Here is a 22,029-nt window from a genome sequence, read left to right as displayed (position 1 = left end):
TGCTCGGTTCATTGAAAATGGCGAAACCAGTGGGAGTGAAGCTTCACGAAATGTGGAGATTAAGGAAGTTAGAGTACAAGTTCCTATAACTAGTACTTCTTTATCAAGAGTTGTTGTTCCACATGTTGTAGAAACTCACAACAATCAAGAAGAACAACAAATTAATGATCCCGAGGTTAACAATGAACCGATAGTAGAACAACCACAAGAAATAGTATTAAGAAGATCTCACAGAGATAGAAAGTCTGCTATTTCGAATGACTATGTGGTTTATCTACAAGAGTCAGAAAATGACTTAAGTATTGATAATGATCCAATTTCTTTTTCAGAAGCCATTAATGGTGATAATTCTGATAAGTGGTTAGATGCCATGAAAGATGAGCTTAAATCAATGGCACATAATGACGTATGGGACCTTGTGGAATTGCCAGAAGGATGCAAGAGAGTTGGGTGTAAATGGGTCTTTAAGACTAAGCGTGACTCTCAAGGCAATATTGAACGTTACAAGGCCCGTCTTGTTGCCAAAGGTTTTACTCAGAAAGATGGCATTGACTATAAGGAAACATTTTCGCCTGTTTCTAAGAAAGATTCTTTTAGAATTATCATGGCATTAGTAGCTCATTATGATCTTGAGTTGCATCAAATGGATGTTAAAACTGCTTTTCTGAATGGGGATTTAGAAGAGGATGTCTATATGGACCAACCGGTGGGGTTCGCTGAAGAAGGAAAGGAGCACATGGTGTGTAAACTTAAGAGATCGATATATGGACTTAAACAAGCTTCTCGGCAATGGTATCTTAATTTCAATGATACTATTGTGTCCTTTGGATTTAAGGAAAACACCATTGATCGGTGTATATATCTGAAGGTCAGTGGGAGTAAGTTTATATTTCTGATTCTGTATGTTGATGATATCTTGCTTGCGACGAATGATCTTGGTCTATTAAGTGAGACTAAGAGGTTTCTCTCTAATAACTTTGAAATGAAAGATATGGGTGAGGCATACTATGTGATAGGAATAGAAATATTCCGTGACAGATCACAAGGATTGTTAGGTTTGTCTCAGAATGCATATATTAATAAAGTTTTAGAGAGATTCAGAATGGATAAATGTTCAGCATCTCCTGTTCCAATACAGAAAGGAGACAAGTTTAGTCTCATGCAATGTCCAAAGAATGATTTGGAACGGAAACAGATGGAAAATATCCCTTATGCATCTGTTGTTGGGAGTTTGATGTATGCTCAAACCTGTACGAGGCCAGATATTAGCTTTGCAGTTGGTATGCTTGGTAGATACCAAAGTAATCCAGGTCTGGAGCATTGGAAAGCTGCAAAGAAAGTTTTAAGATACCTACAAGGAACAAAGAATCACATGCTTACTTATAGAAAATCTGATCACCTTGAGGTGATAGGTTATACAGATTCAGACTTTGTCGGCTGTGTGGATACAAGAAAGTCTACATTTGGTTATGTGTATCTTTTAGCCGGAGGAGCGATTTCATGGAAAAGTGCGAAGCAGTCTGTCATTGCTGCATCCACCATGGAAGCTGAATTTGTGGCATGCTTTGAGGCCACAGTTCAGGCTAATTGGTTGCGGAACTTTATTTCAGGACTTGGAGTAGTCGACAGTATTTCCAAGCCGCTGAAAATTTATTGTGATAATTCCGCAGCAGTCTTCTTTTCTAAAAACGACAAGTATTCTAAAGGTGCTAAACATATGGAGTTGAAATACTTTGCCGTTAAAGAAGAAGTTCAGAAACGTAAAGTGTCAATAGAACATATTAGCACAGATCTTATGATTGCTGACCCTTTAACAAAAGGGTTACCGCCCAAATTGTATGCTGGTCATGTAAAGAATATGGGCATTATGTCTACTAGTGAATGTTAAATGTTGAATGTTAATGTTTTTTAATGTTTATGTGACACTTTGAGCTCCCTAATGTATAAATTTCTGAAATCTGTGTTTTCTTCTTTATGTTTATGCATGCAAATTATGATGAAGAAAACAAATTATGTTATGTTATTGTTTTGTAAAATGACATTATGTTTGAACCCATTATGGACTTCTCGTTTTTAAGGTCATATTAAGGAGAAAGGGATGATATAGTAGTACATGGAAGGGATCATGTCGATCAAATGATGTGTGACCGCCATGACTCTTATTATTTCTGTATCTTTAATTATGAATAATGATGAAACCAATTTATGCAAGGTCTTTTATTGCGCATTATGTTTATGTATTAAATCACATATTGTTATGAAATCATATGAGTCAAGTGGGAGAATGTTAGAATTAATTGACGAATTAATTCTATTAGTGACTCATTTGAAATATTATGATGGGCCCAATTGTGATTTAATAAAATATAAAGACTTATTGGTTATTATTATGGGAAGTGATAATAAAATAAAGATAAAGATAAAATAAAAACCAACTTGATGGACGTTGGTTTATAAAAGGAATTGGGGTTCTGTCTCTGGCCATAAGGTTCTTTTCACTGTAACCCATCAAGAACGTGTGAGAAGAGAAAGAAAGACAAAGAGATAGATTGGGAAACGGTGGTTGAAGAGCACACAAGATTATAAATTGAAGAACGCATATTTACAGGATCTCTCATGGATCAAGGTTAGTGCTCTATTATGATTTATCGTGTGAGAATTATAAATCTTAAAGATCCTTAATTAAGTTTTACAGTTATTACCTCTCCCATATGGGAACTTTGAGTCTTCGCTTTGTTTTCATGGCTCTGTAATCTTCTTTATCATGCAATCATGGATCTATACCATGAATATGTTTGGCACATCCACTCAAGTAAAAAAAACATTTAAAAGAAACTAAGGAAGAGGTATTATAAATAAAATTATTGTTTTACATGGAGATTTATTAAAACAATTCCTTGAAATTAAGGTTATTTAACGTCTTTTTCATTTCTTGTACATTTTTCTTAAATCACAAGAGTACCTTAGTTCTTATTTTTAAGAAAAAGATCACTATCTAAAATAAAATAGATTCTTAACATAATTTTCCCACTAGTGAAACACAAAAAACTAAAGTTCAAGAAAAGGGGTGAGGAAAAATCACTACACAGGACGAAGAGTATACCACTACAAAATAAACAATTAATTCAAGTTTATCTTAAACCATTTCAACATGAAAAGAAGTATTTATTTGAAGATTTTTCCTTGGAAACATAACTTTGATCTTAACTGTGATAAAAAAAAATAAAATTCAATGCTCTTCAACTACATTGCATAACAAGAATTGAAGCTTTGCAGAAACAATAAACAACTTAACAGAACTGTTGATGCAAGTATATCAGACAAGCATTTAGGAAATCCTTTAAATTTAGATTCATGCTGTATACATAATTATAGAAAGCGTAAGTTATTTTTCAAGAAGAAGAGAGATGAGAAATACAAATAATGCAAAAAAAAAAAATGAAAAAATTACAGGGAAAAAACTCAGAAACCGAAGACATGTTAACTGGTCTTATTTTCCTATTTTCAACTTGTTCTTTTCATTTTCTTCAAGAAAATCTTGTTATTAGCTTTGATGGTTGAATCCATTTGGAAAGTATATTTTCTTTCCATGTTTCCCTCTCTTCCTCTTTAAGCAAAGATTTTACATTAGTCCTCTTCTCAACATTTGGGAAGATCACTTGGAGGTGGTAGCAGTGACTCATTTGGTCCTTCACCATTGTCAACCACAAATGCCATCTTTAGTCCCCATGTTGTGTGAATTTCCAAATGGCAGTGCATAAACCAAACACCTAACCAAACCAAGAAAAATATGTAAGAAAAAAATGTGACTAACAATGCAAAATCTTTGATCTTTCTATGAACATAGCCTCATAATTTTATCAAACAGTTATATCGATCACTTCACCTGGATTATCAGCTCTGAATCTAATAGCAGTCCACCCCCCAGATGGAACACCAACTGTGTTTCTCTCCACAGGATCAACAAGGTTAAACTTTTTGGTGTCCCTTTTGGGGTTGAAGTTCCCTTGTCCTCTACCAACCACAAAGAAGTTGAATCCATGGAGATGAATAGGGTGGTTCTCAGGTGTGATCATTCCAGTATCTTGCAACACTAACTGAACAGTGGAGTTGTAGGCAAGTCTATACAACCTAGTCCCTCTGTTGGTCCTCAAATTCGCAGGTTGTTGTGTCCCTGTGAAGTCATAAACCACCGAAGGCTTTCTGGGAAAATCATCAGTGAAAACCCCACTTATGTTGAAGAAATGTGCTTGGAGAAGAGAGACTTTTGGCATCACAAAGGTGACATTGTTGATGGCTGCAACCACCCTGCTACCGTTGACACAAGTGGGACAAGGGTTGACTCCAAGGCTCACGGTGAAGAACAAGGAATGGTCAACCTTTGTAGGGACTCTAGCAGGGTAGTTTTTGGAGTTGAGGCTTCTGAGTGAGTCAGTGAAGGTGGTGGCAACTGGGGTGGCGTTTTTGGGAGGTAGTGAAGTGAGGGTTGTGATGGTGGAACTGAGTGAACCTGCATAGTGCAATGTTGCAGTGGCAGTGACATTGTCCACTGCAATAGGAGAGTCCATGAAGGGAGTGGCTGCTACTAAGTATTTGCCTGTGGCACGGTTGGCTTTCAGAAGCACGTTTGTGGTTTGACCAGGTGCTATAACTATGGTGTCGGTTTTCAAAGGTTTTGTGTAGACAGCATCAACCTCAACAACAGTGAGTTCATGACCTGCAATCTTAAAGAACAACTCTTCATTCAGTGCAGCGTTGATTATTCTTAGCAAGTAGGTGTTTCCAGCATGAACTTGAAGTTTGTACCCTCCTGCATGGTGAAAGTTACTATGTATTCAGTCTTTGACATTTTTGTAACCATTAATGAAATTATTTCCATGTTATGTAAGTTTCACCTTGAGAGGCACACTGTTGAACAGAACCTGGGTGACCATTAATGGTGTGTGCATCAGAGACATTCGGGGCCAACCCAGATTTCAATGCTTCCTTTATTATGGCCTCTGTATCTGATTTCCACCATTCACCTGAACAAAATTCAATTTTTGAAACATGTCAATGTAAGATACAAGCATCTATTAAAATGTGTGTTACTAATGTGTTTTTACTAGGGTTTCTGATATGAATTCTTATGGAAACTTTCTGTTTTGTTTTCTCTAATTCAATGAAACAGTATGAAAAGGAAAATGCAGGGAAACTGACTCAATAGGATAACTTTCTCTGCATTGGGTTTGGGAAAAGGGTAAGGAACTCCAAGCTTAGGCAAAATGACCAATGCACCATGCAAAGTTGACCTAAGCCAGAGGATATGTGCATGCCACCAAAGTGTCCCTCTCTGCCCAGTGAGGGTGAAATTGTACACAAACTCGTGGCCGGGTTGAATTGGGCATTGGGTTATGTATGCAGGCCCATCGGCCCAGCCCGTCCTCAATTGTCTCACCCCATGCCTGTTCAATTTTAGTTCACCATCAAATTAGTTAAAAAAAACAAGAGTCAAAGTTTGACTTTAGAGTATATAGAAATTGTAGCACACCCACCAGTGGATGCTAACGTTGTATTTGACATGGTTAACCACCTTCACCAAAACAGTGTCATCTTCCCTGGCATAGATGGTGGGGCCTGGGAACTTTCCGTTTACTGTTACTATTGGCTTTGTTGAACACAATCTTGTCACATTCTTCACCACCACCTGTCCACAACATAAACCAGTTAAGGTTTGATCAACAAGAAGCATAATAAAGTGTAACTGCATGTCTCAGACATCCACCAAACTTCAGTGCCTTGCATTGCTCAACAATATATATGCCTCTACCACTTTGCTCTTTCATAAAGATATGCATGCCTATACATATATACACATAAGCATGCATGTGAACAAATATATCCAAATATGTAAAAAAAACCTTAAATGGAACTTAAACTGATGGAGAAAGCAACTTATATGATGATAACTAAAATGAGAGTGAAATGCAATGCACCTACGTTGAACTTGTAGTGGCGAACCATGGCTTCCACTGAAAGAGGAAGCATGCAAGCCGATAATAGAAGAATGAGTCTGATCCACATGATGATGGCCATGAACACCTTGAACTTTCTCTGCCTCCACACAAACCAGAGATGGTAGTTTTTCCTTTGTGGAATGCAGTGTGCAAAGAAATTAAGAGAGGGGCATGCTTATAAAGAGGTATTCTCTGTTGTCATGTCCTTATAATCAGTTGGTTGAAGAAATACTTAAGACAGAATAAGCAGAATTAATAAAATATTATGCCGCAGAAGAAAAAAAGAAGATGGCCAAAAAGTTGTATTATTTTTCTTGTATATCACATAAAGTAGCAAGTTATCCATCAACTAAGACAACTTTTGAAGCTAAGAAAGTTGAGTTTTCTGGGTGATGGTTTTTTATAATGTTTATTTTTGTTTGTGATGGACTAGGTGGTCACATCAGATACTGGGTTTGGTCTAACCATATTGGGTGAAGTACAACGATTCTCAGCTAACATGGCAATTGGTGGAATGGATACACGGTTTCATCTTATGAAGTCAAGGAGATGACAGATACACCACAACAAATTATCAAATCTTTAACAATGAAAAAAACTGTTACTTTTATTTAGTATCGGTTATTGGAGTTTTTGGTTTGGTTGTTACAAACTAAATTTGTGACAGATTAGTTCCACTTCTTGAAAACAAAGTCATTCATGTACGGAATGCTAATTACTATTAATTTATTTCCCTCTGTCCCAAATGGAAAACATGAATTTGCAATGGGTTTAGGGTAAGCGTAAAATTAATTAAATTATGTTAATATAATTAATTACTGTCATAATTCATTATAATTAAAACTTTGTTTAAAAAAATTTACTGAAATGTTATCTTTAAGGGCGAAATTCTTGATCCAAAGTTCTAATAGAATAATGTGTAGAGAATATAGACGGCGAAAAATATTTGTATAGTGATAATTAATTTAAGCATTGTTTTTTTCTCTTAAAAAAAGAGAGAATGTTAAGAGTAAAGTGAGGGAAAATTAAAAATAGAAATTCTTGAAGAAAAGACCAACATCCACTTTCTGGTGAGTTATACTGCTATTTGAATACGATTTAATTTTAATAAAAATATTATATTAATGTTAAAAATCTATTAAAAATGAAGTTTCTAACAGATTCTCCAGACTCCATAGATTGGTGAGGAACTTGACATCATGGTAAGAAAATAATTATCGTAAAAAATTGAAACTGTGACTCATAAACAAATAGTTGTTTTTAATAACTTAGAAGTCTACCTGTTTGAAATTTTTTTGCCAACTCAAAATCAATTCGCATTAGGCACACTTGCCAAACCACTTTTATTTGAATCAAGCTTTAATTCCTTTCACTTTGCGTTGAAATATTTTAGACGAACATCAAAGATGTTAAATGAATACATCAAGTTTGAGGATACTATTTTAATAAATAAACTTTTTTATTTAACTCAATAAACAAAAATGAATTTATAAAATGAATTTAACATTTTACTTAGATATCATGATGTGAGAGATATATCTAACACTCTCTCGCTAAGACATTAATATCTCACATATGAGACTAGACATAAACATTTATAACTAGTATGATAATAATTCAATAACATTACGGATAATGCGATAGATTCAATAATTTTTTATTAAGATGAAAGTAAATTTAACCTAATTCATTCTCATAAAATTGGATTATAATATAAAAGATTACTTTTACTAATATATGATGCAAATTAGTCTAATTTCGAATCATAACATAGAAGCTCTAATAGTATACTTTTTCTTTAATATTCATGGTTTGATATTCATCAAAAGTTCAAGTAATGATTAGTATTGATAGATTACAATAGTTTTTACCATAATCTCATGACATAATTTTTAAGATAATTATCATAAAAATGAATAAAATAACATGGCACTTTGTGATTCGATAACCATGTAGCTTTTTTATATTACCAAAAGCAAAGAATTAAAGAAATGTTATTAATTATACTAATATTGTGGATGAACTAAGATTTTTCTTTGGATTTAGCATTTTAACCTTTAAGGGGTGGTGGTGGGTGAGGGTGACATAAGTATTATAATGGTAGCCCAACAAAAAGAATATTGGTGAAAAATGGTTTTCAGGAATTGCTGACAGTGGCAGATTAATATTTTTTTTCAGATCAAAATTACAAGTTTGTTTTTCTTCAAAACCAGATATTGGAGGAGTTGGTAGCAGTTCATCTCATTAAACAACTCTTATCATCACATTCATCAATTTAATAATTAATTCAATTTATGCACATTTTTCTAACTCCTGCCGCCTTTCTACCTGTTTTTTCTTCCCACACCAAATTCAAACAGATGAAGTAATATCTAAGCATTTTAAGCCTAACAAATATTAGTGAATTTAAGTAATACTATTTTAACATACATTCTTAAAAATATTCATATTTTCTATTAATTTTATTTCGAATTTTTTTTTAATAAATACTTATAAATTTTGTTATAAAAAATACAGGAAATTGCTACCAATTTTTTTTAAAATATTTTGTATAAAATATTTTTTACAACCAATTTAATAAAAAATACTTGTTAATTTTATAATTTTATAAAAAATAATTACTTACGAAAAAATTACTTAACAATTAAGATTCTTAAAAAAATAATAAAAAAGAATCTTTTCTTATAAATGTTTTTGACAAATTTTAAAAATAAAACTCATTTAATTTGAGAATTTTTAGCGGTTATAGTTTCACCATTTTAAAAACAAACAACTACTGGAAAAAAAAAACATTATTTTGGTTACCCTTGCATCCCTTCAGAAACATCATAAATTCGCTTCTGTTAACTATTTTCTTTGTATTTACAAACGTGGTAATATATTGTGTTAATTAAATTAAAATGAGTGAATGTGATGGTGTATGAAACTATTTACAAATAAGATGTATGTACTATGTGGTACAATTGTTGACGTACGTTGTAAACAGAAATTTATAGTTGGTTAGGTTTATACACGTAACGATTTATTTTATTTTTCTTTTGAAAAATAAAATAACTGTATTGTAATGTATGACATAATGTTTTATGTACTCACCTAAAACAATTATGTGGATAAATTCTTTTATATCCTTCTCAATCATAATGGTGTTTACCAATAGTCTTTGGATCACTGTGATGTGGTGGTGTAATTAGCAGGTTTGATACCTTAAACTCTAATCCTACAAAAATGACGTTTTAACAATGCATTTCAAATATACAATAATTTATTTCAAAAATATAATAATATATAATATACATATTTTTTTTCCAATTTTACTTTATTAGTATCTGGTATAACAACCAAATTAATCAGGTTATGTCTTATTAATCAAGCCATTTCATAATAGTATAAAGTATTCTTAAACATTAGGCTTGCATATGGATATATCAAAAAATATACGGTTTTTCATAAAAGTTAAGAGGAATTTTTCAAAATATAAAGATTGTATTGTTCGGTTATGTGAAGAGGGAACATTTTCACACTACATATGTAGATACATATCAACCCTTGCCTTTATCTTGTGTTTGGATTTGGAATATAGATTTCAACAACTTTAAGAAATCGAAATACCTAATAATTAATTTTATGCAATTGAAGTCTCTTTATTTCTTAAATAATTAGTTTGGGTAAAGTAATTGAAATATTTTAAATTTTAATTTTCTTGTTTGTATAAAGCAATTTAAATGAGTCGTGTAGACCCGTTTTGACATCCTTACTTCTGAGTCTAATTTAATAAAGCTCGACCTTCAATTCGATATAACTCGTTTTTATTTTTTATTCAAGTCGACCTTCGAAACAATCCGACTCATAATAATTATTTTAATTTATCCAATTAACAATTAAAAGCTTAGAAAATATTTATATCATTAAATATGTTTTAAATGTTTATTTATAAGTATATACACAAATAAATTTTAAAAATAAAAATTACAAAAATGAAATAAAACAAAACAAATAAATAAACTTAAAAAAAAAGTGGATAAGTTGCAATTTTTGTCCCACTTTTTTGTGGAGGGCTAGTCCGACTCATCCTACTTTGGACGGACTAGGTCAAAACGGGTCGAGCTGACCATTTTGCCACCCATATATATATATATATATATATATATATATATATATATATATATATATATATATATATATATATATATATATATATATATCCATGATAGATTATGGATGCTAGAATTACTTCAATAACATAATACACAAGAAATACTTAAAGTTCATAAAGCATTCTTTATGAACAAAGTGCCATAGCACCCAACATTGAATTTTCTGCCTAGTGGCACTCTTTAACGCTCAACGTCATTCCATCAACGCCCATTGTTGAGACCCCTAGAGCTTTCTATGAAAGGACTGACCTGCGTTACCTGTAGCAGTTACCTCCACGACCTACTAGAGCTCACTGTTAAGTGATCGTCCAATGGCCACAGGCAGCACCTAGTGCCAGACACCCTTTATGCCCTTGACTTGGAGTGTGCCTAACAGAACAAGAGTGGCGCCTAGTGCCAAAGCTCTAAAGCTCTTTACTAGATTGGCAACTAGCAATTCTCAGCGACATCCAATGCTATTAAAGTTAGCACATTTCCTTCCATTTGTGATTGAAATGGTCCAATGACTTATCTAAGTGCTTTACCTTTTTCTAATTTACTTCAAGAAACAATCTTTGATTTTCAAGCATCTTTGATAGCATTAGTAAACCAATTTGATCACTCTCATACCACAAGTTTATAATACCAACATACCAATCCAATCACAAAATAACATATATCAACAATGTGAATACTTTCTACCAATTCAACTACAATAATGTCCAATACATAAAAATCACAGTTCATACGATTTCATCAAATCATCTACTTTCTTCGGCTACATTTCAAACACCTACATATTAGAATGCACCAAAATATAAAATCATATGTTTCCCTTACCTTGAGAACGATTTCTACTATAACCCACACATTATACACAATTCCTACATTTATAATTGCTTTGTCTACTCAAAGAAAAGTTCAATCAACAATCAAAGTATAACACTATGATCACAAATAGATTGAGACTAACATCAAGCATCTAAATGTTGCATGCACTAAAAGAAACCCACATACACAAAGAAACAAGTTGCTCAACAAAGGAAAAAAAGTGGAAATAAACTTACTCTAAAAGAAAAATTGATCAGGAACTTGTGAAGAACTCTTCTTAAGGATGAATCCTACAATCATATCTTCAAAAGGATAAAGATGGAGTAAAGATTTCTAGAGAAGATAAAGAAGGATATTTAAAAACAGATTCTAAAGAGATAATTATTTTAATAAAATTGAACTTGGTCAATAGATTTTTTTTATAATTTCAATCTTTAATTAATAAAATAATTGAGAGTTATTTCTATTAAACATTTATGTACTCATACACTAGTTTATAGATTCCTATATATACTTTTTAAACTTAAATAACAAATAAAATATCTAGTTATACAATAAAACAAATTAAATATAATCTATAAATATTAATAAAGAATTTTTTTATATGGACTCTATACACGTACTAATTATACCTTTATGAATATAATTTATTTTATTATTTTACCTTTTACATTTTGTATGTGTTTTTTAGATTCATTCAACTATTTACTACAACAGCAACAAAATATCAATAATAAAATTATTTATTTTATAGTTACTCTTTAAGAACATTATTTTACAAAAATTTAATGAAAAAATTTATTTTAATCATAATGATAAAAAAATCATTTTATTATCATAATAGAAAAAGTAGACACGCATGCACATATTTTTCCAATAATAATCATAATCTACACTTATACATAAGAGAGATTTCTCTTTTTTGTGTCATGATTTGTTTTTCAATTTTAACCTTTAAAGTTTTTCTTAAATTAAGATAATTATTCTATTAATATTTTTTTTAGTCTGTTTGTTTAAATTTAACCATTTTTTATTTGATATTTTTTTAAACTTAACATTTTTTTAATTAAAAATTACCTATAAAACAAATAAAAAAAATACTTACAACAAATTATAAAAACTATTTATGTTTAATTTTATAATAATAATAATAATTTTATTATTTTTATTATCATAAAAAATAACACACATGTATATAACATATATGTTTTCACTAGTAACAATAATAATGATAATAAGATTTATTTGATAAAACAAAATTACTAATGGCTTACTTCTTATCAAAAATTTGTCGGTAAAATATTCATCAATAAATTTTACCAAAAAATAAGAAAAATAGTTGATAATTACCAAATATTTAAATTTACAGACAATTATACATTGTTGATTACTAATGAAGTTTAGACGGTTATTTTTCATTATATGGTAAAAAGAGTTGGTAGGATCAATTTTTCTTAATTGATTCTACCACGATTGACAATAAAATCATAACAAGAATAATAGAAGAAAAAAATGTATGGATAAAGTAAAGAGAAACTTACTCTATCTTAATATCTTATAAGACAAAAACCTCTCTTACTCCTCGACTATGAGTTGTCGTCAAATTTTGAAAAAAAAACAAAGATTAGGAGAAAAAACATAAAAAGAAGAAATAAAAGAAAGCTTAATAATAATAATAATTTATACCATTATATAGTATAATTTCCTTTTGACTTACACATGGTTTTCTAATTTTATTTTTCAAATCATTGTTATTTTAAATTAAAATAATTATTTTATCAATTTTACCTATTATTTTAAAATTTGTCGCTTATTTATTTAATTATTTTTTAAAATTAAAATTATTATCTATAATAAAAAAAATTACCTACAATATAAATAACCACAATCTTCAATAAATTATATAAATTATTTATGTTTATTTGTATTTATGCTATTATATAAATAAAATTCTCTACATAAGTATGTTTTGAGTAAATAATTATTTTATAAATTTTATTATTTAAGTAACCATTTTTTAATTTAAATTTTTTCAATTTCATCGTTTTTTTCTAAAGTTTAATTATTTTTTAAATTAAATTAATTATCATGATAAAAATTATCTAAAAAAATATATAAACATTACTTATAATAAAATTATAAAAATAATTTAAATTTACTTTTGTAATAATAATAGTAATAATAATTTTAAAAGTTATGTTAAGTTACGTGTCTATTGGTGTTATCGATACTAGAAATTAGATACCTTTTTTAAATTAAAGAATCTATGTATATTGTTTTATTTTCTTATAAAAGAATGTATTAAAGCGACATTAAGGTGATGTTCTAAATAAAAGGAGGAAGTTGATGCCAGATATTCTATTCTCGTTTACAACAACCCTAACCCCTTTCATACACAAGAGACCCTAGTTGATAAGTATTTTTTTATAATGAAAAAGGATCAAATATGTTTCAATTTTTCTGTAATTATGATCATATTCAAAATTTTACTTTTTTTCAATAACAAAATAAATTATATAATTTTTATGGTAAAGTTTATAATTTTGATTTATTATTATGTTTTAATAAATATAAATATATTTTAAATACAATGTAATCAATATAACCCAAAATGACCTTTGTTAGTTTGTCTAAGATAATACCAGAGTTTTATAACAATATTATTAATTAATATTTGTATATACATGATACTGTACAAATATTAATCATATAATATACAACTGCATTTTTTAACATATCAATAGGCACCCCTAAGTTGGTCTTAAATGGTCATTTAGACCTGCAAAATAATTTGTTTTGCGACATAATTAAATAAACCAACACGAGCAAAAGGTAACCTAATATTTAAATCAAATCACACTATAGATTTAATGCATAAAATTAATAAGTTCACAATTTTATCATAGGTAAACAATATGTGTAACCATAAACTAACATTTGATTTGTGAATTAACTTTTATTAATACATCAACACCAATTAAGTACAGTCACGATAATTCCTTGCACTTATTTTATAAAGTTTTGGTAAGAATTTTTTTAGTTTCTCAATATATCATATTTTAATTTACATTATTAAAATTAGTGAAAAATTAAGATATCCTTTTTTATTGAATTTCCACTACTTATTTAAGGGGAAGAAACTTATTCTAATCAAGATTTCGATTGTTAAAATCATATTAATGTACAACCTTTTAAATAATGCAAATAAGAAAAAGATAAAAATTTATTAAGAATCTTAGAAAAAGAAGTAAGAGAATTTAATGTTATTTTTATTTATCCTTTTGTTACTTAAAATAAATAAATTATTCAGTATTCACTAATCTTAAATTTCTTCATCAATGAAAGGGATTCTTAAACCAGGAACACATTAATCCTTAGTTTCTTTGAAATAGTAAGTAAATCTTACCCATAAAAATAAATATATTGGTTTAAAGTTAGGTAAGAATAACACTAATTTTAAACCATCAAATATAATTGAATTTGAAATGTGTGTTCAAATTAATCTGAACTATATAACCTTGCATTGGAGACATTAATTTCCAAACAAACATCCATTACTAGTTGTCATTAGAATATTTTACATGGGTCAGAAAACAAGAAAATGTTCATTTCTGATTGTCCTTGTTGTATTATACATGTCCTATTCCAGCAATGATAAACCCAACGTCACGCAAATAAACACATTACAATTTACAAATGATCAAATACTATTTTACTGCATTATTTTGCAGTTTAGTTTTCAGGGCAAACTTTGGTTCATAATAACCATATACATGACAAGCAGAAGCAGTTCCGTGATGATTGGATTTCACCCCTTGTTTGCATAGGTTTGTATAAGATTCAGCAGATTCAATGCCTTGAACAAAACGTCATCCTAGTCTCACACTACAAAACACTATATGTAACTTTTTCTCTCACTCAGACTCTTCATCAAACACTTGCCATACAAAGTGTTTTGCTTCTTAGGTGACAACTTCATCTCAAGCTGTGGTGAACAACCATAAACTATACTATTTCATGTAAGGTAAGGGTTCTACTTTCTAACCATGTGGCTATACACCAAGAGGAATAATGGTTTTTGGTTTTTGACATCTTAAGAAGTGGATTATTGTATTAAGAAGTGAACTGACTCAATCTTACAAAATACGTTTGTAATGTAATGTTTACATAGTGTAAATCTGTCTTATTTCTGGTTGATGTCTGATATCTGACGTGACATCAATTTCTAGCTTGATTGGTTGCAAGTGAATCCATTATCCCTCCACTGAATTACAATGGCTGAGGAAGATGTTTACACAAAAGATGGAACAGTAGATTACCTTGGAAATCCTGCTAACAGAAAGGAAACTGGAACCTGGAGAGCATGCCCTTTCATTTTAGGTAACCACTGTGCATCTCTATTCTCCAACAATTTATGTTTTGTGAGTTAAGAAATTAATTAGACCAATATACAGGAAATGAATGCAGTGAGAGATTGGCATACTATGGGATGAGTACAAATCTTGTGTCCTATTTCAAGACTCAACTAAATCAGCATAGTGCTACTGCTTCCAAGAACGTTGCAAATTGGGGTGGAACATGCTTCATCACTCCAATGATTGGAGCCTTTGTGGCTGATGCCTATCTTGGAAGATATCTGACCATTCTCTATTTTTCAGTAGTTTATGTCATTGTGAGTATAGTCTCTTCAATCTTTACATGGTTACTGTTAACTATCATGGTAGAGTCAAGAGAAAAGATAATCAGAGAATCCGTAAAATGTGAGAAGTAATAACCAAATCTTTTAATTTTTTTTTTCTTGCACAGGGAATGACACTCTTGACATTGTCTGCATCAGTTCCTGGGATGAAACCAACCTGCGATGCAGAAGGCAATTGTCATGCTACTGAGGGACAGAGTGCAATTTGTTTTGTGGCTCTTTACCTTATAGCTCTTGGGACGGGTGGGATAAAGCCTTGTGTTTCATCATTTGGTGCGGACCAATTTGATGATGCAGATGAAGCTGAGAAGGAGCACAAGAGTTCTTTCTTCAACTGGTTCTATCTGTCAATAAATGTTGGTGCCCTTGTTGCTGCTTCTCTGTTGGTGTGGGTTCAGACTAATGTAAGTTGGGGATGGGGATTTGGCATTCCAGCAGTGGCCATGGGAATTGCTGTGGTGAGTTTCTTTTCAGGTACAAAGTTGTATAGGAATCAGAAGCCAGGAGGTAGCCCCCTCACTCGCTTGTGTCAGGTTATAGTTGCATCCATAAGAAAGTATCATGTTAGAGTACCTGATGATAAGTCTGAGTTATATGAGATACAGGAAGACTCAGAATCAGTTATTCAAGGAAGCCGCAAGCTTGAGCACTCAAATGGATTAAGGTAAACCATAGCCACTAATGAAAAATACCCTTTCACACCCTTTATTATCTCATGTGATTGCCATTGATAGAGATTGAGTCCAAGTTATATTATATCCACGACATTTTTATCCAATAAAAGTTGAGAATGTTGGAAGTCCCACGTCGACTAAAGTCAATTTACAGTATATAAGTAGGTACAAACCCCACCATACAAGCCGGTTTTTTATAAGGTTTAGTTAGACTTAAAATTCACTTCTTAATATGGTATCAGAGTTATGGGTTAGAATTTATCCTAGCGAAATTTGTCATCTGTTAGGTTTATTATTCCACCCACTATCAGAACACCTATTAATGTCTAGTCCCACGCACAAGATGTATATATCTCGGCGTAAAGGGGTGTGTTGAAAATCTCACATCGACTAAGATCAATTTACGGTAAGTGGGTGCAAATCTCACCTTACAAATCAGTTTTGTAAGATTAAGTTAGTCTTAAAGTCCACTTCTTAACAGAAGAATGTATCAGTTTGCTGTCAAATTTTCTCCTATTCAAGACTAGAAGTAATTCTGAGGTTGCTCTTGATTTCTAACACAGAAAGGTAGTCAATTGGCCAGCACTTGTGTCATTTCACATGTCATCCTATCAAATAAGGACAATTTCATAAATCAATAGACTTCTAAAATTTTTGGTGGGGCTACAATTCTTGGAAATCATAAAACGTTTGTCTAGTTTCTCTTTCAACCTATACACAACAACTCAGTTTTAAGTCACAAAAAGATAGATAAAAAAAAAGGCATTGACCTATTGCTTTATCTGGTGTTTTATTCACATTTACCACTTGTGTGTTGCAGATTCTTTGACAAAGCAGCAGTGGTAGGAAATTCAGATAGTGTGAAGGACCCAGTGAATCCATGGAGACTTTGCAGTGTGACTCAAGTGGAAGAGCTGAAAGCTATTGTAAGATTGCTTCCTGTATGGGCCACTGGCATCATATTTTCTACTGTTTATAGTCAAATGGGCAGCTACTTCATACTGCAAGGGGGCGCCATGGATAACCATGTGGGCAACAACAAAAAGATACAAATCGCACCAGCTACTCTTTCTGTCTTTGATACCATCAGTGTCATTTTTGGGTCCCAGTGTATGACAGGATCATTGTGCCAATAGCAAGAAAGTTCACTGGCCACAGAAATGGCCTAACTCAGCTGCAGAGAATGGGCACAGGCCTTTTCATATCCATATTTTCTATGGTATATGCAGTGATTTTGGAGAATGTGAGACTTAAAATGGTGAGAAGGCACAACTACTATAAACTGGACGAGGTTCCCATGTCAATATTTTGGCAAATTCCACCATATTTCATCATAGGTTGTGCTGAAGTGTTCACCTTCATTGGCCAGTTAGAATTCTTCTATGAACAAGCCCCTGATGCCATGAGAAGCACATGTTCTGCTCTGCAACTCCTCACTGTTGCATTTGGACAGTACTTGAGCTCTTTGCTTATAACAATTGTCACAAAGGTTACAACCATGAATGGTGGTCCTGGATGGTTACCTGACAAACCAAACTACGGTCACCTTGATTATTTCTTCTTGCTACTCACAGTGTTAAGTGTTCTGAATTTTGCTGTCTTCCTTCTGGTGTCAAATTTGTATACATATAAAAAACCTGTTGGAACTCTTCGTTGAAAACTGGGTTAACTTGTACAAGATGTTCAAATTATGCCGTTTCTATATTAGTGTCTTGTAAATTAAGTGCTATGTTCTGGTGCATGCAACAAGGTGGGGCATGTTCAGCAAGAGCACATTAGAAAGTTTTGTGCTTTGTTTTCACCTTGTATGACATCATTAACAGTTGTCATAATAATGTAAAAAATCCTTGTTATTATTAGTGCTTTCATTCAGAATATGTGTCAGATCTTTCTCTTCAGCATGCTTTCATTTGATACTCAATAAGCCTTATCATGCAGCTCATGATATGCAGAAATCAGAATCAATCATTACCTTCACAACTATAATCAGTAATTACTGATCTTAGAAAAAAAAAACTATAATGTATTCTGAAAGTTAATATAGTACAACTGTGAAGGTATATTTTAGTATATAACTATTTATGTTTTAAATTGTATAACTATTAGTTATAATAAATTAAGTGGTCTACTATTTCGGATTGTTTAATTTAAAAGATTTCGAATTCAATATTGTTATAAAATAAAATTTAAAAAAAAGTACAGTGATGATTTTGAAATAAATGGGGTACACGAAAAATATAATGGGAGTGCAGAAAGTAATAGCCCGACATCCTATAATGGGCTTATTCAACTTTCCAAGCCTTAGCCAACGCTACGAAACCACGTCATCGCCACTGGTATTCAGTGTTGATCGAAAGATCGAATTCTCACTCTCGCAATGCCTCGGAAGCGCTTTCAGGAGCAACAACCCAAAACAGGTACCTGTCTTTCTACATACCCAAAATTTGGAAGAACTATAAATAACTTAACAACGTCCGTGTTAAACCATATCAAAGTCATGCGGGTCGATTTTCGAGTTATCAAACCCTGAACACAAGGTGTTTGATAAAATGTTTCAGACAGGAATCTTGCATCTCTGATTAAGTTTTGTGGACCCGTCTATGTTCCAACGCAGGTGTACAACATGCCCAGGATTTTCTGAGGAAAATTGGATTGGGGAAGGAGAACTACTACTTCTGGAAGCAGATTGGAAAGGCTTTGGTATGCACGTACGCAGTGATGGGGGCAGTGTGGTGGTACAACGAGACATCGCCACTGGGTTGGTGGACACTGAAGCCAAAGCCAAAGGAAGAGAAGGAGCTTGCTCATTTGTACGAGCGGAGGATGTTTCCTTATCCAGGTGATGAAGAAGCAATGAAGGAGTTCATTGCCAAGGGTGGAATGATTGGGACAAGCATTGGTCCCAAAGGAGCTGCTGAGGAGGATAAGGATGAGAGTGACTACAAGAAGGAGATGAAGGACAAGAAGTTTAAACAGGAGGCTCAGAAACTTTGGTTGAGGATGAGGAATGAGGTCATTGCTGAGTTTAAGGAGAAGGGCTTTGATGTGGAATGAATGGCTGAAGTGAGTGCTCAAAACTATTGGTGGTAGTAAATATTGAGTTTGTTTGGATATTGTAATTTCAATAAATTTGACATAAGGGAAAAGACTCATCACTCTAATTTGTTGTTCTTTGTTGATGGATATGTATATGTGAACAACCTGAGTATTGCCACAGCAATTTCACTTGTTGAACTGGGCTTTTCTCCGTTTTCCTTATTTACAATTTTCATAAATTCAAACAATGGCAATGCAACGAGCATCGGTAAATATATTATGAAGCACCGATAGAAAAATGCAATAAAGTGAAATAAATTTTCTAATATCTTCGTTTTTGAAACAAAAAATGTAAGAGATTCTAAGAAAATAGAAATACGTTTTTATCCCCAGTTTAATGTTCGGGAGGATATAACAGAGATTAACTTTCAAATTCAAGAAGTTGTGGAGAGGCTTTAAAGGATTTGTCAGTCAGATGGAGGACATTGTAAAAATGTTAGTTTAGAGAAAATGACTCGTCAAAATCTGATATACAGGTCACACAGTGCTAATTATCTTTAACAGAGAATTTTTTTTTCTAGCTTCTTTTTGTCTTTTCAAACCACGAGTAACGTAATAAACAATATTTATCTCGGAGGATTGTCTTTAAGTTTGAGAGTTAATTTTCAAGGATGGAGGGGGCCTTTTGTTTTATGCACTGCTGTTCAAGTTTTATACAACATGGGATTCTTTTTTGTACTATCAGTGATGAGAAATAAAACATCATTTGCTTCATTTTGATATCCTTCTGCGGTATTTAACTCCATTTTATCTTCTTTAAACTAAAAAATTCTCAGGTTTTGCTAATATTATTTTGGCTTAAATAACTTTTTTGTCCTTATTTTCGTAATGTTTGTTGTAGATGGTCCTCATTTTGACAGAATGTTTAAAATACTCATTTTTACCCAATGTTTAAAATGGTCCTCATTTTCGCAATTCGTGTTGTGTTTTATTTGATCTTTTTTGTATTACGTTGCATGTATTATGTTGCATTGGGGTGTGTTACGTGTACTGTACAGATGACTAATTAACGTTAATTTTTTAATTTGGGGAAAATTTTGCAATTAGGACTTGAGTTGGACTGCAGTCGCGCTCTTCAGAGGTGATTTCTTCATCTTCGTCTTTCTTGAGCTCGGATTTGCAGAGGAAGCAGCTAATACTTGCCATTTCATAATTGGATTGCAGTCGCACTCTTCATTTCAATTTTCTAATTAATCATCATCAACGAGGTTAGTGGGTTTAGGATTTTCTGGGTTGTGTTTGCTCATGGATTAGGATTTTTATAATTCTATGTTGGGTTTGTTTGTGTTTGGATTGTTGTCATGTTTTGCATGGTCTCTAGATTACAACATGTACAGTACACGTAACATTTAAACGGCGTCACAAAGAAGCATCAAATAAAACACAAATTGCGAAAATGAAAACCATTTTAAACATTCGATAAAAATGAAGACCATTTAAAACATTCTGTCAAAATGAAAATCATCCACAACACTACGAAAATGAAGACAAAAAAGATATTTAAGCCTATTATTTTTATTCGTTTGTTAAAAAGTAGAGTAAGTTAACAATCTGTTTGGATTTAGGACAATCTAGTATTTCCTAAGATTTTATCTCAAAATTCTTTTTTCAAATTAAAATCGATTATAAAACTACATGTTTAAATTATTAATTTTATTTAAAATTAATTTTTATGATGGTATAACCAATCGAAACGGTCTTTGTTAATAACGTTTTTAAAAATTATATTTAAAAGTATCCTTTCTAAACAAGGACATAGCAAGTGTGCCCCGAAAAATCTTCTTTTATCATCCTTTATCAATCTAACAATATTGAGGAAAATAATATTACGTAAATGTGTCCCAAAAACGTGATTATACTTAACTAATTTACAGCTTCCAAGTCAAAGTTGTGCTTTTGTTCCGAAGCACCTTCGTAAATAAGCCAGATATTTGTCTAATTTGCAATGATGTGGTATGGTCACACCACATCATTGAAAGAGCAGTGAAAAGTAAAGTGTTTAATGGAAAGTAGTCAGAGTTTCAATTTACCAACGCTTAAGAGTTATAGTAAGTCCTTTCTCTGTAGGGTCAACATCTGATGCGGTATTGATTTCATTCATCAGCAAAACCTATGACTATCAGCAGATAATACAAAAGAAAAGTCAGAAAGAAAGTATTTCAAAATCAGAAAAGTCAATTACAGATATCTTGAATTTACTTTAGACAAATTATTTTTCATATAATTGTACAATTGTTTTAACAACTATGAAGGAGATGAAAAAAAAATGTGAAATAGTATTATAAAAATATTGGGTAAATTTTATAACTCTAAACAAAACTACAAGGATTATGTGCTTGGTGGCAAGCTAATATATTAAAAAAATGACTTTTTGACTATTAAATTTTGACAAATTTCTCTTACAACTTTAGATGTTATCTTCTAAGTGATTTTTCATTTTTTCTTTTTCTCATTCTCAATATTTAAAAATCACTTAAAAAAATATTATAAGAGAAAGTTGTCAAACCAATATATTAATGGAACAGTGAACTAGCTAGCCATAAAATAAGAATCGCCTCGAAGGAGTCCATGGTCATATTTCCAAATCCTAGAAGCATGTG

At 31.6% G+C, this 22,029-nt stretch overlaps 2 protein-coding genes and 1 pseudogene across 2 annotated transcripts; 2 read left to right on the top strand and 1 right to left on the bottom strand.

The window, feature by feature from the left end:
- Window positions 1-3,327: 3,327 nt before the first annotated feature.
- LOC114193539 (laccase-4-like) lies at window positions 3,328-6,183 on the bottom strand. The gene is made up of 6 exons (XM_028083376.1): window positions 5,980-6,183; window positions 5,535-5,686; window positions 5,200-5,444; window positions 4,896-5,024; window positions 3,887-4,810; window positions 3,328-3,770 (listed from the first exon to the last, which is right to left on the bottom strand). Exons 1-6 carry the CDS (start codon window positions 6,073-6,075, stop codon window positions 3,640-3,642), a joined length of 1,677 nt encoding a protein of 558 aa, XP_027939177.1. The 5' UTR covers window positions 6,076-6,183; the 3' UTR covers window positions 3,328-3,639.
- Window positions 6,184-14,626: 8,443 nt separating this feature from the next.
- Window positions 14,627-18,184, top strand: LOC114194017 (annotated as a pseudogene).
- Window positions 18,185-18,614: 430 nt separating this feature from the next.
- On the top strand, window positions 18,615-19,576 carry LOC114193743. The gene is made up of 2 exons (XM_028083659.1): window positions 18,615-18,750; window positions 18,948-19,576. Exons 1-2 carry the CDS (start codon window positions 18,711-18,713, stop codon window positions 19,385-19,387), a joined length of 480 nt encoding a protein of 159 aa, XP_027939460.1. The 5' UTR covers window positions 18,615-18,710; the 3' UTR covers window positions 19,388-19,576.
- The last annotated feature ends 2,453 nt before the right edge of the window (window positions 19,577-22,029 follow it).

Source organism: Vigna unguiculata, chromosome 8 (assembly GCF_004118075.2).
Source record: "Vigna unguiculata cultivar IT97K-499-35 chromosome 8, ASM411807v1, whole genome shotgun sequence".
NCBI lineage: Eukaryota > Viridiplantae > Streptophyta > Magnoliopsida > Fabales > Fabaceae > Vigna > Vigna unguiculata.
Note: the sequence above shows the minus strand (reverse complement) of the source record. Positions and strands in the feature narration are given on the sequence as shown.